The following is a 17,770-nucleotide window of genomic DNA, read 5'->3' on the forward strand; positions in this document are numbered from 1 at the left end:
CCTCAAAGCTCATCGTCGGTGTTAATGGCGGCTCCCTCTCCCACGTGTGCTGAAAGGGAGACTTCATCCGAAAGGATTTGGAGCCAGGTTGTCGGACTGTGTGACAGCAGCGTAAGTTTCTACGTCGGTGAGTTTTTCTTTTTCGGTTGTTGGTCGGTGTCCGTGCCTGGGTGGAGTCTGCTGTTTCAGACAAGAACTCAGCGGAAGCGTAAACTAACGCTACAGCCAGACTAACTAGACCTACAAATCCAAACGAAATGTTTCGGCCTTTCCAAACTTTTATCTAATGACCCCAAAGTAGAGATTTATTCAGTAAAGATGAATGAGGTTGATCACGTCTGTCAGTGTCATTAGACAGGAGTTTGGAAAGGCTCCGTGATTCACATATTTCATGTAAAAAAAGAAAAGATAAATGCAATAAATAGCCTTTCTGGAAGAAATGCAGTGGACATTGTTAGCAGAATAACCAACTAATTAGAAAAATGATGTTTAGGCCCAGATTAATAGGAAACTGTGAGATTAAGGGAATAATCAAAAAAAGTTGGTAGATTGACTGATGAGGATAGTTACACGTGGGACCCGCTTTGTCCAAAACAGGGTTTTACCATCAGGCCACTGTAAATGTTGGGAGGACGCCACCGAGCCCGTTAGCTTTTTGCCGTGCCTGAAAATAGTATTGCAGCTCAATGTCCTCTGGCTCCTCGTAGCGCTGTGTGGGAGAGGGATCGATCCCCGCGCACAGCGGTGCTATTGAAACCGTGACATAAATATAAGAGGATCTGATGGCTGATATTTGCAGGAGAAAAAACAAAGGAACAGCTGCAAAGGCAGCTTCGCTCAGAAAAAACATAGTTTGTCTTTACAGCCGCCTCAGCAATCAGCGTATAAGTGCTAAAGGTTCGTTTCCTTGTTTACGTCTTGGGCACGTTGAATAGCGTCCATTCGATTGAACTGTGACGTTCTGAAAATACCCATAATTCCAAGGGGCAGAGTGATCAAGTAAAAGCAAGCTGATTTACTAACAATAAAAGCAATTGTGAATCCGAAAACAGCACCTGCCAGGTGACTATCATAGGGCGAGTGTTTGAGGCATGTGAACGCTCAGAGGAAAAAAACGGGCACCGTCAGTGTGACCGGGTGGGCCGCGATAGCCCATAAATAGAACTGGAGGCCATCTTGTCTGTTGGTGAGTTGTGGGCTCGCCGCTGCCTCCGCCTCCGTTGGTGTTACCGTAGTAGCTAGGCTGCGCGCGCATCCCGTCTCGGCCCCGGGTAGAATAGAATAGACAGGGCTACGGTGATAGCTGACCGCGCATATATATCCCGGTCCCGATGGAGGAGGATGGCAGAGGTTGACAACTCCCGATCTTTTTTTTGTTTTTTGGAGGTTCAAAGTTGCGCTGGATCGCTCAGGCAGGTTAGCTTAGTGAGTCGCTGACATCCATGTGCATGTGACTGATAAATTGCGGAGTAGCTAGTTTCGGACCTCTAAGATAAGGGACTCTTTTACAGCAGGCATTTGGATTTAGGAAAAGCTCAGGTACCACTGATGATGCATTCGCTTTCGTTTTTTCCCAGCTAATATTAATGGTTCTTAAGGGCTTACTAGGCTACTTACTGAGAGTGGACACTTGGCTAATGTCACTATTAACACAATGCTCCTCCTGCTGTGAAAATATGCATAAACCAACTATGACCAGTTTAAATTAATACCAGTCACTACATAACGCTGGTCTGGCTGTGAATGGTGTAACTGGTCAAATATTTATGCTAATTTCAGATGGGAACGGATAGGAAAAAAGCAGAATCAAAGGAAGCACTACACACAGATGACAGTGCGTTTGATATTAGAAGATTGGTATCACATTTCTGCATTATGAAGCCACATACCAGTAACATGATCATGACATAGTTTGCTTCCATCTAGTGGCAGGTGCAGTGCAAAACTTCCAAAACAGGCTTGAATTCATTGTTATAATATCCTCAATGCAAAATGCAGCCCCTTTTGGCCTTCTCAGGTACCAATAATAGCAATGACTCTGTTATTCTATATTAGTATATTACATGTTCACTATCAAGCGCAGCATTTCAGGACCATCAGCAACATCCTGGCTGTATTTTAATTTTTTCTATGTGCATATGTCAGGGTTGTAAACACTTGCAAGTGACAAATATGTATCACAAATAATTGCAGCTCAATGTCCTCTGGCTCCTCGTAGCGCTCCAGCTCTGTCCTGGGCTGTCCTCTGGACTCAGTGAGGGAGGTGGGGGACAGAAGGGTCCTGGCTAAACTAACATCTATGCTGGTCCATGAGTCTCACCCTCACCCTCTGCCTCTGCAGGAGGCCCTGTCTGCCCCGGAGAGCAACTTCAGTGACAGACTGATCCGCCCTCGCTGTGTGAAGCAGGAGAGATTCTGCAGGTCTTTCCTTCCTGCCGCTGTCAGACTCTACAATGAACATGACTAACACTGTACATTTGTCATCCATCTGCTGTGAACATGTGCAATACTGTAGTATAAGGTAAATCACACCAGTGCAATATGCTGTAGTCACTTTACCTGATATTTATTTATTTATCCATCGATGCCCATAAACTGTGCACACCCATAGCCACTTAGTACTTTTTTAATATTTTTCATTTCTTATTTATCTCCCGTCTTTGCTACCTCTGGCACTCTGCTGTGTACTTGTACTTTGCTGTTGCGACAATGCAATTTCCCCGTTGTGGGACAAATAAAGTAGAGTTTCTTATCTATCTGTCCATGATTAATTGAATTCACAATCCACATTAGATGACAAAATGTGCAGCAAATGTGAAAAAAAAAAAACCCAATGCATTTTATTTTCTTCTCAACCTTGGGATTTATTTATAATCGACGAATAACACGGGAAAAGGAAATGACCTATGAAAAAGGCTGAGCCGATCATCAACCAGAGGCCGGTCGAAGTGGGCGTAGCCGTCATTCACCGCCCTTTAAACTCTGAGCGCCAGGTTCTCAGGTGTTAGTCCAGTCCACCGCAGAAACACGCAGGCAGCTTAGGACGTAGAACCAGAGCTCGAACCTTTCCTCCCTCGCCGGCACAAACACAAACAGGCCATATTGGCTGCTGGATGGTGGGACAGAGATCCATAATCTTTGTTCTTGAAGGGGGGGGGGAATGCCTCTTCTAAAGATTGCCATATGAAGCTTCCAGGTTGACCACATCTAGATTCCGAAGGACCATGAAAACCGATCCTGGGAGGTGAGTGACGGCCTAAGCTAAAACCTAACCTGCTCGTGTCAGTTGTTGCTTGTGACAGCTCTGGGGAGCCTGGTTTTTATCCAACATTAACCATGTTAGTTGATTTTCTGGATAAAATTCCAGTTAAGAAAATGATGTTGCACTAAATATTTAAAGGATCTTCTGGGTGCATGTGCAGTGATGAGCACTAACCAAATCTGAAGCCTGGTTTCCTTGAGACTGAAGAACCCAGCGTCCAGCAAGCACTTGCTGTTGAACACCACCATGCCTTGTGTGTGTTAGTTTAATTTTCCATCTAGTGGTGATGATGACAGCAATTATTCTAAAGAGCTGATCCCCTTTAAATGTACAGGTTAACACCATGTTGAAGTATTGTCAGTGTTAACATCAGCGTTGATGTTGGTGTGTTCACAAATGCTACTTCCAACAGTTGAGCTGAGACCAGTTAGTATCAAACAGGTTTAATCCAGTGATGGATCAGAGAAGCAGAAGATAAAGGGAATCAGGTGTCAGACGATTGGAGGTTTAGTTGATGCTGCAGAATAACTCCTGGTTTGAGCCGTGTGCCGTGGTTGTGCAGTTTCCAAAACCGGACAAGGATCCCTCTGATTTTGTGAATCGGCCGACTGTGGCGTGCTGCTATGATCCTGCTCAAGGAGAAAACAAATGCTGACATGTTTTAGGGCAGGAAGCTTCAGCTCCCCCACCTCAGCATGATTGCAGAGTGACTACGTGACTGTAGCCCGGGCCGGTAGGTTTGTTGTGCTGTTGAACGTCGAACATGGTGTCCCTCTCCCGGCTGTGCTGAAAGTGAGACAGATTAAACAAGTAAGATCTCATTAAACTAGATAAACATCAGCCCATTCGCTTTTCACTGTATCTGAAAATGGCTCTGCTGCTCAGTGTCATCAAGTACAGCGTGACCTTTAGGGTTTTAAGGGTAGAAAAGTGCAGAAATCCAGACCAGCATTCTCACATGAGTTCAACACAACAGCTTTTCTGATATAGTTTGTTATATTTAAGAAATACATTCAATATAAGAAACTAAACTCGACGGTATTAGACATGGCCTTGTCAAAACACAGGGGAGTAACAGTGCATATCACACTTGAGATTACTTCAGCTTTAGTAGCGTCGATGTAATACAGCACGTTTATGGCCGGAACGACGCCTTGACGTAATCGGTGACGACAGGACGTAGATTTGCGTGGATTGCATCTCAATACGTTCATCGTCGGTGTTAATGGCGGCTCCCTCTCCCACGTGTGCTGAAAGGGAGACTTCATCCGAAAGGATTTGGAGCCAGGTTGTCGGACTGTGTGACAGCAGCGTAAGTTTCTACGTCGGTGAGTTTTTCTTTTTCGGTTGTTGGTCGGTGTCCGTGCCTGGGTGGAGTCTGCTGTTTCAGACAAGAACTCAGCGGAAGCGTAAACTAACGCTACAGCCAGACTAACTAGACCTACAAATCCAAACGAAATGTTTCGGCCTTTCCAAACTTTTATCTAATGACCCCAAAGTAGAGATTTATTCAGTAAAGATGAATGAGGTTGATCACGTCTGTCAGTGTCATTAGACAGGAGTTTGGAAAGGCTCCGTGATTCACATATTTCATGTAAAAAAAGAAAAGATAAATGCAATAAATAGCCTTTCTGGAAGAAATGCAGTGGACATTGTTAGCAGAATAGCCAACTAATTAGAAAAATGATGTTTAGGCCCAGATTAATAGGAAACTGTGAGATTAAGGGAATAATCAAAAAAAAGTTGGTAGATTGACTGATGAGGATAGTTACACGTGGGACCCGCTTTGTCCAAAACAGGGTTTTACCATCAGGCCACTGTAAATGTTGGGAGGACGCCACCGAGCCCGTTAGCTTTTTGCCGTGCCTGAAAATAGTATTGCAGCTCAATGTCCTCTGGCTCCTCGTAGCGCTGTGTGGGAGAGGGATCGATCCCCGCGCACAGCGGTGCTATTGAAACCGTGACATAAATATAAGAGGATCTGATGGCTGATATTTGCAGGAGAAAAAACAAAGGAACAGCTGCAAAGGCAGCTTCGCTCAGAAAAAACATAGTTTGTCTTTACAGCCGCCTCAGCAATCAGCGTATAAGTGCTAAAGGTTCGTTTCCTTGTTTACGTCTTGGGCACGTTGAATAGCGTCCATTCGATTGAACTGTGACGTTCTGAAAATACCCATAATTCCAAGGGGCAGAGTGATCAAGTAAAAGCAAGCTGATTTACTAACAATAAAAGCAATTGTGAATCCGAAAACAGCACCTGCCAGGTGACTATCATAGGGCGAGTGTTTGAGGCATGTGAACGCTCAGAGGAAAAAAACGGGCACCGTCAGTGTGACCGGGTGGGCCGCGATAGCCCATAAATAGAACTGGAGGCCATCTTGTCTGTTGGTGAGTTGTGGGCTCGCCGCTGCCTCCGCCTCCGTTGGTGTTACCGTAGTAGCTAGGCTGCGCGCGCATCCCGTCTCGGCCCCGGGTAGAATAGAATAGACAGGGCTACGGTGATAGCTGACCGCGCATATATATCCCGGTCCCGATGGAGGAGGATGGCAGAGGTTGACAACTCCCGATCTTTTTTTTGTTTTTTGGAGGTTCAAAGTTGCGCTGGATCGCTCAGGCAGGTTAGCTTAGTGAGTCGCTGACATCCATGTGCATGTGACTGATAAATTGCGGAGTAGCTAGTTTCGGACCTCTAAGATAAGGGACTCTTTTACAGCAGGCATTTGGATTTAGGAAAAGCTCAGGTACCACTGATGATGCATTCCCTTTCGTTTTTTCCCAGCTAATATTAATGGTTCTTAAGGGCTTACTAGGCTACTTACTGAGAGTGGACACTTGGCTAATGTCACTATTAACACAATGCTCCTCCTGCTGTGAAAATATGCATAAACCAACTATGACCAATTTAAATTAATACCAGTCACTACATAACGCTGGTCTGGCTGTGAATGGTGTAACTGGTCAAATATTTATGCTAATTTCAGATGGGAACGGATAGGAAAAAAGCAGAATCAAAGGAAGCACTACACACAGATGACAGTGCGTTTGATATTAGAAGATTGGTATCACATTTCTGCATTATGAAGCCACATACCAGTAACATAATCATGACATAGTTTGCTTCCATCTAGTGGCAGGTGCAGTGCAAAACTTCCAAAACAGGCTTGAATTCATTGTTATAATATCCTCAATGCAAAATGCAGCCCCTTTTGGCCTTCTCAGGTACCAATAATAGCAATGACTCTGTTATTCTATATTAGTATATTACATGTTCACTATCAAGCGCAGCATTTCAGGACCATCAGCAACATCCTGGCTGTATTTTAATTTTTTCTATGTGCATATGTCAGGGTTGTAAACACTTGCAAGTGACAAATATGTATCACAAATAATTGCAGCTCAATGTCCTCTGGCTCCTCGTAGCGCTCCAGCTCTGTCCTGGGCTGTCCTCTGGACTCAGTGAGGGAGGTGGGGGACAGAAGGGTCCTGGCTAAACTAACATCTATGCTGGTCCATGAGTCTCACCCTCACCCTCTGCCTCTGCAGGAGGCCCTGTCTGCCCCGGAGAGCAACTTCAGTGACAGACTGATCCGCCCTCGCTGTGTGAAGCAGGAGAGATTCTGCAGGTCTTTCCTTCCTGCCGCTGTCAGACTCTACAATGAACATGACTAACACTGTACATTTGTCATCCATCTGCTGTGAACATGTGCAATACTGTAGTATAAGGTAAATCACACCAGTGCAATATGCTGTAGTCACTTTACCTGATATTTATTTATTTATCCATCGATGCCCATAAACTGTGCACACCCATAGCCACTTAGTACTTTTTTAATATTTTTCATTTCTTATTTATCTCCCGTCTTTGCTACCTCTGGCACTCTGCTGTGTACTTGTACTTTGCTGTTGCGACAATGCAATTTCCCCGTTGTGGGACAAATAAAGTAGAGTTTCTTATCTATCTGTCCATGATTAATTGAATTCACAATCCACATTAGATGACAAAATGTGCAGCAAATGTGAAAAAAAAAAAACCCAATGCATTTTATTTTCTTCTCAACCTTGGGATTTATTTATAATCGACGAATAACACGGGAAAAGGAAATGACCTATGAAAAAGGCTGAGCCGATCATCAACCAGAGGCCGGTCGAAGTGGGCGTAGCCGTCATTCACCGCCCTTTAAACTCTGAGCGCCAGGTTCTCAGGTGTTAGTCCAGTCCACCGCAGAAACACGCAGGCAGCTTAGGACGTAGAACCAGAGCTCGAACCTTTCCTCCCTCGCCGGCACAAACACAAACAGGCCATATTGGCTGCTGGATGGTGGGACAGAGATCCATAATCTTTGTTCTTGAAGGGGGGGGGGAATGCCTCTTCTAAAGATTGCCATATGAAGCTTCCAGGTTGACCACATCTAGATTCCGAAGGACCATGAAAACCGATCCTGGGAGGTGAGTGACGGCCTAAGCTAAAACCTAACCTGCTCGTGTCAGTTGTTGCTTGTGACAGCTCTGGGGAGCCTGGTTTTTATCCAACATTAACCATGTTAGTTGATTTTCTGGATAAAATTCCAGTTAAGAAAATGATGTTGCACTAAATATTTAAAGGATCTTCTGGGTGCATGTGCAGTGATGAGCACTAACCAAATCTGAAGCCTGGTTTCCTTGAGACTGAAGAACCCAGCGTCCAGCAAGCACTTGCTGTTGAACACCACCATGCCTTGTGTGTGTTAGTTTAATTTTCCATCTAGTGGTGATGATGACAGCAATTATTCTAAAGAGCTGATCCCCTTTAAATGTACAGGTTAACACCATGTTGAAGTATTGTCAGTGTTAACATCAGCGTTGATGTTGGTGTGTTCACAAATGCTACTTCCAACAGTTGAGCTGAGACCAGTTAGTATCAAACAGGTTTAATCCAGTGATGGATCAGAGAAGCAGAAGATAAAGGGAATCAGGTGTCAGACGATTGGAGGTTTAGTTGATGCTGCAGAATAACTCCTGGTTTGAGCCGTGTGCCGTGGTTGTGCAGTTTCCAAAACCGGACAAGGATCCCTCTGATTTTGTGAATCGGCCGACTGTGGCGTGCTGCTATGATCCTGCTCAAGGAGAAAACAAATGCTGACATGTTTTAGGGCAGGAAGCTTCAGCTCCCCCACCTCAGCATGATTGCAGAGTGACTACGTGACTGTAGCCCGGGCCGGTAGGTTTGTTGTGCTGTTGAACGTCGAACATGGTGTCCCTCTCCCGGCTGTGCTGAAAGTGAGACAGATTAAACAAGTAAGATCTCATTAAACTAGATAAACATCAGCCCATTCGCTTTTCACTGTATCTGAAAATGGCTCTGCTGCTCAGTGTCATCAAGTACAGCGTGACCTTTAGGGTTTTAAGGGTAGAAAAGTCCAGAAATCCAGACCAGCATTCTCACATGAGTTACCTGGGGACCGTCTGTCTCTTTCCTCGCGGCCAATCCCGTCCCTCGTTCTCCGACATTCGCGGCCAATCGCCGTCGTCCCTGTCCAGTTTCTCCACAATTGTCGACCAGTCCTCTCCCTCGTCGTCCAGAATTCTCGGCCAGTCCTGTCGGCGGTCCTTCGACTTTGAAAGTCCCGCTGTCAGCGCCACTCTGCTCATTCATTCATCAAAACAAGGTAAGATATGAAGTAACAGAGACTAAACTTTAACTTCTGTCCATAGTTTATAGCTAATTTTCTAACAGTCATGATTCTTAATGACGCTATAATGTTAATGGTCAAGAGGCGGCGGAGTTACGTGTTTCTCTCATCTTACACAGTGAAAATGTTGACGATGTGATTGCAGCCGCTGTATTTATTACCTTTTTTAAGTTCAGCACTAGCAAGTACGTACATCATAATGACGCAAACCTCTCAGATTTATTATAAATGCTGATGATTGTACTGTCCAGCTTTCAGCTAACATAGATCTGAAGTTTCTCTGATCTGTTGGTCAAAAACAAAGCAGAGCCATGATGTTATTTTACCTGCAGCCTCAGTCTATTTACTGTAACGTCATAACGCTGCTAAATTATGCTGTTAAATTATATTCTCATGTTGTTTCAAGTCACATTGGGAATGAGATTTGTGTTGTATTGTCTAGTGCAGCTGTTGTTGCACAAGGTCTAACCTTAACTACAGTGTGTTTACTTCCTTCTAATACTCTAAATGTGTGTAGCCCAGTTTAAAAAATGGCATAAATAAGCTGTAATAAATAAATAAATAAAGAGGTAATGGTTAAGAACAAGGTTAAAAAATAGATATCTTCTAATGTGATTTGAAATGTGGGGTTCATGGGTTAAAATTGTTAAAACTGTTTAAAATGTAAAAGGTAAATGTTTGATTTTGTTTTCTCTTATAAAGGAAAAAGCTGTCAAGTTTAGTGGTAACTTGATAGGAAATGTCTGTACGTTGGCAGGCTTTTATTTTGTTAACCGGATGTTATGAAAATAAAGGGGGATAAGGAGCAAGAGAGAGAGAGGAAGCTAGCTAGTTAAGGTGGTAGCCTAAAGGCGAAAACTCCGAAGTTGAGTACAGAAAAGTTTTGTAGTGATTGAAGTTTTAGGTTGTCAGCAAGATAATCTGTAAGAGTACAGACTTTTTTATGAGAAGCAGAGAATTTCGACTAGAAGTTCGGGGTGAGGCTTTCATCTTAATGAGACCCGCTCGTTAATGCAGTGAGAGGAGCATAGCAACGTGAACAGACGGAGGCGGCCAGCTAACCCAGCTCAACATGCCTCGAGTGGACTGTTGCTTATCTGGAGAGAGGAGACAACTTCGTTGATGGGGCCCATCAACAGCTATCATCTTGCTTGGGGACAGGGGCAGACAGACCAGTAAAGATAGTTAGTTGGTAACCTCCGAACGTGGAATAAGGTACCTGTTTATTTTGTTTGTTGCTCTTGTGGGAGTGAAGTGACCGCTGGGTTTTGGGTCTCAACACTCACAAGCACCGAATCAGGCCTGCAACGTTGGTGTTTATTTCATTTGGTTGGTATATTGGACATTTAAGTTAATTTGGGAAAAAAGGGACAATGAAACCATATTGTGAGGAATTGGACTGGGACTAAACCATTATAGAGGAGTGAATTTGAGAGTTTTGTGTTGTGATTACGGTTTAATGCAATGTGGTAAAATACTTATTTGGAAAAGTGAATAACCTTTGTTATTTTTGTTTAATTTACTTGCCAATTAAATGGGAGAATATCATTTATTTTTTAAGACAGTTTAGTAGTGTTATTCTTGGTGTTTGACAGTATAGCTATAATACCGTGTCCTTTAAAGAGCTTTAAAGGGTGAGTACACTCAATAATTTATCTCCTGTTTCCATAATATTCGGTCTTAACTTGAGAAATAAGATATCTATAGTGACCCACGACGTATATTATTAAGAGCATCAAAGTTAACCTAGGAGTAAACTAGAATAAAGAACTCAGGGCCCCTTTCTACTAATATTTAGAGTAGACGGGCTACATGTGACTAAACTGAGCTGAATCTAGTTGTGTTAAACAGCTGTACAGCTTTATGTCCCACACTGAGATGACATTTGTCACAACATGCTGATTTTTCCATAGTCCACTGGTGCATTTGTGTGTTACCAGAAATATCACAGACACTAGTTTGTCAAAAACAAGCATCCATAATCAAACTAGGCAGTTGGAAGTCAAGCTTTTGTACCAGATGTTATGTTATTTTATTCAGCCTGGAAACAGACCAGCACCACAACAAAATAAGTGTCATGATCTGTATCAGAAGGTAAAGCTGCACAGAGTGATATGAAGTGTACAGATAAGTCATCTTAAAAGGGGACACATTCTTTGGATTTGCTGTTCAACTATATTACAGACTGAGAAATGTCTGATGCAGCTGAGGGGACAGATGTCTGTGTTTGGAGGAATGCAGACATGCAGCTGTGGTTTCCATATAAACCACACAAAATGTATGTCACAAAATGATCACGCTTTCCTGTTGTGTTTTGTATGACTGATTCTTTTCTGTGCCCCTGCAGTCTTCCAGCTCTGCCCCCCTTCCATCACACACACCACAACCAGGAATGTCAGCAGGACCCTCTTCTGCACAAACAGCCACACCGGGGCAGACACTGCTCAGGCCCACTTTATTCAGACGGCCTCTCCTCTGTCTCTCCCTCCCTCTCCTGTGCTGGCAGCCACCTCGGCCTCCTCTCCCAGGACCCCCGGCCGTCACCCCAGCAGTCCCTGAGCAACGTCAGGTAGGTCTTTTTGCCCCAGGTTGTACTGTGTCATGTGTGCTGTTTTTCTACTTGTGATGGTAGGATTACTTTTGATTTCCATTGTATTACTTTGTTCACTAGGCTGTGGATGAGCGTGGTGTAGAGTGGACAGCCTGGCAGAGAACTCGGTGAAACTGAGGAGCTAAACTGGCCTGATGCTCAGCAACCAGCAGGTCACCACCACTGTGTCTCTCTGGCAGAATCTTCTGCCGTACAATAAGCAGCATGTGGCAAATGCTGCTTGGTATATTATTATTATTATTGACATGAGTGAATGTGTTGTGCTATACAGTTGTAATGACAGTTTTTTGGGCTATTAAATTATTGATATTATTATATTACATTTTCACATTATAATATTGTATATATTTATGTTCTATATTGATTTTAATTATGTATATAATATTTTTAGATTGTAATAAAGTTTGGATTACATTTTTAAAGCATCTTTCAAGTGCTCTAATCCTTTATATCTTAGTATTACTTTTATTTAACACTGAGATTTTTTTAAAAACAAGTCAAATAGTATACAATGACTAGAAAAACTTTTAAAACATGTAAAGTCATTCTTACTAATGCTAGTTACATGTTAACACAATATGCAAACATTCAGCAGCAAACTCTTAACGTCTGGTTGTAATAGAATCGATGGAAATGATATTTCTAAAGTTAATTATATGGAATTTCAAAGTTTAATGACACTTAGTACGAGTTGGAGTGAAACAAACACATGCAGCGGTCGGGGATTGAACCGCTAACCTTTGGATCTATAACTCCCCCTGCTGTAGTGCGGCCAAGTGTTAAATTTTGGCTCAAATCTTACAATAACACAATGAAAATTGCATCTGACAGTGTCAACTTGGTCAGATGTTCTGTAAGAGTAATAAAAACGCTGAATGAATTTCGATTTCTTCAAAATTTCCATTTTTTCCTCATTTTTTCCTCTTCCCCCTTCTTCCCCCTTCTTTCCTCCTTCTTCCCACCCCGTGAAAGACTATTGTTCCCCAGCTTATAAAGAAGAAAGAAGAAGAAGAAGAACCGTACATGAGGCTGATGTGTTTAAGGGAGTGGTGTGTTTAAGTGCCCTGGTCGATCAGGGTTTTTGGCTCAGCAGAGAAAATCTTCCTCTTTCTCGAGCTGCTTGTTTTCTCTCCGTCCTGCGTCTTAAGTAGATCCAGGGACGCACCTGAAGCCTGTGGCACTTCCACCTTTAATTAACTCCGGGCATTGGTGGCACTCTGGTGACATCTGGCGGACACACGCACACACACGCACGGCTCTCCTCTGGTTGGCTGATTGCGCCGCGGACGTAGAGCTTCCTGTTTTGTAACGCAGACGCCGTGTGTGTTATCAAACACGGGTTACTCAACACAAGCGCAGCTGTACCTGACAGGACCGACTGAGCTGAAGTTTTCCTTTATTAGTGCGCATCAGTTCAGTGTAAGTAGCTGATTGTCAAGTCTCTATTGTTTCATTGTTTCATTGTGTTGCACTTTTTGCAACTGTTCCAACTTGTTTTGTCAACGCGGATTTGAATCATTTCCCAGAACTTCCTCTGTGAAATGTTGTTTAAACGATCATGTTGTTCCATTTGTCAGGGTTTGAACATGCAGACTATGCTTTGCACGTCTGTGTGAGACCTGTCTGAGAGTCCAGTAGCTCCAACCCAGGTCACCTTATTGCACATCTGTGTAACTAAACCTTCATGGCTCCTGTGACAGACTCTTGTGTTACAGCATCACCAACATGGCTCATACGTGTATTCACTGGTTCCGCAAGGGGCTCAGGCTGCACGACAACCCGGCACTGATGTCTGCCCTGAGGGACTGTAAGCAGCTCTACCCGGTGTTCATCCTGGACCCTTACCTCCATAACAACACTTGTATGAGCATCAACCGCTGGAGGTTCCTCATTGGAGCCTTGAAAGATCTGGACTGTAGCCTGAAGAACCTCGACTCCAGGTAGAAACACAGGAACAGCTTCACACACGTTTAACCTTAGAGGAGGCTAAAGACCGGTGTTGTCACTTATATATGTTTACAGGCTGTTTGTCGTGAGAGGCAAACCAGAGGACGTGCTGCCAAAGCTGTTTACCAAGTGGAAAGTAACGAAGTTGACCTATGAGTACGACACGGAGCCGTACAGCCTGAGCCGGGACCAGAACGTGACTGCTCTGGCCAAAGAACACGGGGTGGAAGTCGTCTACAAAATCTCTCACACTCTCTACGATACCGACAGGTGTTAGTCATGCTAAACATGTACGCTTCAGGAAGTTCAGACTGTAATAACCCTGTTCATGGTTAATATGCATTGATTGTCTTGTCCTCAGGGTAATAGAGGAAAACAATGGGAAGGCCCCCCGTACCTATAAGCGTATGCAGGCAATAGTGAAGGCTCTTGGCCCCCCTAAGAGGCCAGTCCCTGCTCCCACCACAGAGGACATGAAAGGTAGTCAACTACCAGAAACTCCACCAGAAACACAGTCTAGAACATTCAGTGGCTGAATTAAATCTCCTCTGACAGATGTGAAGACTCCATGTGCAGAAAACCATGAGGTCAAATATGGCATCCCAACTCTGCAGGAGCTCGGCCTGGACGCTGCAGCCTGGACTCTGGAGCTGTTCCCGGGCGGAGAACAGGAGGCTCTGAGGAGGCTGGACCAGCATATGAAAAGAACGGTATTCCAGTTTCTCGTCTTGTCTCTGCAGATTCAGGGGTGTCACATCATCTCAACCCTTTGTAACAATGACACTCATCACTGATACACTGAAAGAAGTTTTTCCGTCCTGTAAGAAATTCACATGCACAGGAGAATCGTAACAACCTGCCGTTCAAAGGTTTTGTCTTGGCTGCTGTTTGTATGTCTGATCCACATTACATGTGTTTCCATGTTTCAGGGATGGGTATGTAGCTTCGAGAAGCCCCAGACGTCTCCAAACTCCCTGAGTCCCAGCACCACAGTTCTCAGCCCATACGTCACTTTCGGTTGCCTGTCTGCACGAACCTTCTGGTGGAGGCTGACGGAGGTTTACCAGGGGGTGAGTGTCACATCAGACTGCACAGCTGATTGTCTGGAATAGCAGTGGACCTTAATTTAATACCCTTCATTAATAAAAATAAGCTACATGTGGTTAGCGATTTAAAAAAAAGTCTGTTTTTGCAGAAGAAGCATTCAGACCCTCCAGTTTCCCTGCATGGCCAGTTACTCTGGAGAGAGTTTTTCTACACGGCTAGTGTAGGCATCCCAAACTTTAACAAGATGAAGGGAAACCCTGCATGTACTCAGGTGGACTGGGACACAAACCCTGAATTTCTGGCTGCATGGAAAGAGGTATTTGAATCCATGGGTGATGAGCTGTTATCATGTGCTGTCATATCATCACTATTAAATTAGAAATCCTCTAATTGTACAACGACTGTTGCGTTTACCTCGAGGCTCGGACCGGTTTCCCCTTCATTGACGCCATCATGACTCAGCTGAGACAGGAGGGCTGGATCCACCACCTGGCCAGACACGCCGTCGCCTGTTTTCTCACCAGGGGAGACCTGTGGGTCAGCTGGGAAGAAGGACAGAAGGTCTGTTAGTTAATTTCCCAGGTCCACTATTGTGGACTAAATGATGCATGATGCAAAAGAATAGTGTGCGGTTTGCACATCTGTTTGTGAGTCTTGATGAAATGGTTTGATCAACAAGGGAAACCTCTAATACACATGTTGAGAGTGAAGGTGAAAACATCTGTGGGTTTGGGTTTAGAAAGATGGGACCTGCTCCTCATCTCTGCTTGAGGCTGCACGAGCAGAACACACTTGAGTCTCTGTCCCAGTAGTCGAGCTGCATTTTGGGTAATGTAGGTGTCAAATGTAGGTTTTCAAATGAAGTTTTCTGCTGCACTGAATTCCAGCCTGACAGTGTTACAGGATTGTAGTTTTAAACCACTAGAGCGCTTTTCAGCGTTTCCCTTTCTGCTCCTGAAGGTGTTTGAGGAGCTTCTGTTGGATGGCGACTGGGCTCTGAATGCTGGGAACTGGCAGTGGCTCTCAGCGAGTACCTTCTTCCACCAGTTCTTCAGGGTCTACTCCCCAGTGGCCTTTGGCAAGAAGACAGACAAAAATGGAGACTACATCAAGTAAGATCATAGTTGTATTTTATCACATTTAATACCCGGGTTGCACATTCCGTTATTTTCCACTTCTGTCTTGGCAGAAAATACATCCCTCTACTAAAGAGGTTCCCAGCTCAGTACATCTATGAGCCTTGGAAAGCCCCACACAGTGTCCAGCAGGCTGCAGGATGTATTGTGGGCAAAGACTACCCGCGCCCTATTGTACAGCATGAGGTGGTCAGCAAGAGGAACATCCAGAGGATGAAGTTAGCTTATGCTAAGAGGTCACCAGACTCCGCTGAATCACCCAGAGAGAACAAATCACTCAGCAAGAAGCAAGGTACTGCAAGGAGCACACACTTCTGAGAGATTTATCACCTTTGATGTTTGATGTGCTGTTTGTCCTGCTGCATGTTTGCTCTGAACTGTTCTCCGTCAGTATTCCCTCTTGTGTTTTCCTCCCAGGTGTAAAGCGCAAGATTCCCTCTGTCATTGACATGATGAAGAAGAAAGACAGGAAAAGTAATTAATGCAGCGTGACGGTCAAAACACCACCAACACTTGAAGCATAAAAAAACCCTTTATTGTTAAACTGGTGTATAAAGGGCATCTCTCTTATTAATTTTACACTGTATTCTTTATTGTTTGTCTTATGTTTTAAAGATACGTCAAATATATAGAAGAAATGTTACGGGTTTTTTGGTCATTATGTGAAATCAGGGAGACGTGGAGACCTGTGACAAAGGTCCACAGCTGGACTCAAACCAAGGATGTTGCACAAACTGATCTGCATCTGTATGGGGCCTTGCCAAAACCACTCCATGTTTATGGCTCTTTGACATCTGTCTTATTTAAATATTCTCTGTTTCACACAGACCCTGGTGATGGTCACAATGTGTTGGATTATTGTTCTCTATGTAAATGTTGCTTCCTGTCTCCATGCACCTTGGCAGAAATTCCTGTTTTGGCACAGAGTAATGCCTGTAACAGGGTTTGGTGTGTAATGTAAGACTGTCTGTTAGAGCAGCAATGAACCGAATGTAGAGGTTTTGGTATTCCTCCAATACTGAGGTCGTCTGTGTGAGACCCGTGTAATTTGTGTGGGCTGGCAGATTACTGTTTTTATTCCCTCATTCGTTACTTACCTTTACCTGCCATTTTTAAATTCTTGCATAGTGATTAAAGTAACATTTGATAAGCTTGATGCTGAAGGCCTGGCGTTTCCATCAAGGCAGCAAGGTGTGTGTGTGGTTCATCAACAGATGTTTTATTTGTTCATTGTAACTGAAATGCCATTTATTACCATATTATCTACTCTATGATCATTTGCTTGTTTCCATGCAGTTTCCTCTGTGTTTTAATGAAACACCCCAAATGAAAATATTTGTGTCCGGTACTTCAGAGATGAGATTTTGTAGCCCTCACCTTTACCACTAGAGGTCACTGTAATTCTACCTGTCACGTTTGTGTTTGTTTATATTGTTTAACATTTATCGAGTAAACAAATCATGTTAATGAAGAATCCACTCATGATGATTAGGGATTTAATCAGGCAGACGTATGGTCATTTTATGAATCTATTTGTCAGTAGAATATGTTTATGTTTTGTTACCAAACTAAAATATAATGAAGCCAAAGTCAGTATTTCATCCCACAAATTAGTCCTTTTGTTCTCTTTTACATTTTTTTAGTTCATTTAATTTAACAAGACATTTATTTGGACTTTTCATCCCTAAAATATTTCCAAACAAAGCAACCAGGCCACAATTACCAGCATCCTAGTGAACATCAGCTCCCCTGCAATATTAGCTACAGAACAACACAGCCTGCTGCATGAGTTTAGCCTGTGCATGTGTTTGGGCCAAGGCTGTGTTAGCGCCGTGTGAGGGGACACAGCTGTCCTCGCCGTTCAAGCCTCCTCCTGTTTCTGCTTCCTTAGAGCTGACACTGGTGTGAATATCCAGAGTATGATGTCACAGCCTCAGCAGCCTGCCAGACGGACACACAAAGCCAAGCTCAGTTTCCACAGAGACCTGTCAAACATCAAAACAGTCTGCCGTCCAGCCATATGCGTGGGAGGAGGGGTTTTTCTCTGGGGGAGCACTTGGCACTGACCCCAGACACAGACCAACCAGGACCGGCTGAC

The 17,770-nt window shown here is 43.9% G+C and overlaps 1 protein-coding gene and 1 long non-coding RNA gene across 4 annotated transcripts; both read left to right on the top strand.

The window, feature by feature from the left end:
• Positions 1-9,738: 9,738 nt before the first annotated feature.
• Positions 9,739-11,827, top strand: LOC113121315 (uncharacterized). The gene is made up of 3 exons (XR_003294704.1): positions 9,739-10,260; positions 11,279-11,500; positions 11,603-11,827. It is a non-coding gene; the product is annotated as an uncharacterized LOC113121315 (long non-coding RNA).
• Positions 11,828-12,735: 908 nt separating this feature from the next.
• On the top strand, positions 12,736-17,595 carry cry5 (cryptochrome circadian regulator 5). Of its 3 annotated transcripts, none has more exons than XM_026333772.1 (12): positions 12,736-12,961; positions 13,243-13,482; positions 13,565-13,759; positions 13,851-13,969; positions 14,045-14,199; positions 14,419-14,559; positions 14,685-14,852; positions 14,957-15,097; positions 15,497-15,648; positions 15,726-15,964; positions 16,090-16,146; positions 17,564-17,595. In XM_026333772.1, the coding sequence occupies exons 2-12, from the start codon at positions 13,268-13,270 to the stop codon at positions 17,578-17,580; spliced, it is 1,599 nt and encodes a 532-aa protein (XP_026189557.1). In that variant the 5' UTR covers positions 12,736-12,961; positions 13,243-13,267; the 3' UTR covers positions 17,581-17,595. The 3 variants fall into 3 exon arrangements, with proteins under 3 accessions (XP_026189557.1, XP_026189555.1, XP_026189558.1); XM_026333770.1 differs by having other exon boundaries at positions 12,739-12,961; positions 13,258-13,482; XM_026333773.1 differs by lacking the exon at positions 17,564-17,595 and having other exon boundaries at positions 12,741-12,961; positions 13,258-13,482; positions 16,090-16,828.
• Positions 17,596-17,770: the final 175 nt, after the last annotated feature.

Source organism: Mastacembelus armatus, unplaced genomic scaffold, assembly GCF_900324485.2.
Source record: "Mastacembelus armatus unplaced genomic scaffold, fMasArm1.2, whole genome shotgun sequence".
Taxonomy (NCBI): Eukaryota; Metazoa; Chordata; class Actinopteri; order Synbranchiformes; family Mastacembelidae; genus Mastacembelus; species Mastacembelus armatus.

Excerpts from the sequence above, each read along its gene's own strand:
- cry5 (XM_026333772.1), top strand. The coding sequence starts at position 13,268 with ATGGCTCATACGTGTATTCACTGGTTCCGCAAGGGGCTCAGGCTGCAC. Across the intron at positions 13,970-14,044 it reads CACCACAGAGGACATGAAAG|ATGTGAAGACTCCATGTGCA; the intron begins GTAGTCAACTAC and ends CTCCTCTGACAG. Across the intron at positions 14,853-14,956 it reads TTCTGGCTGCATGGAAAGAG|GCTCGGACCGGTTTCCCCTT; the intron begins GTATTTGAATCC and ends GTTTACCTCGAG.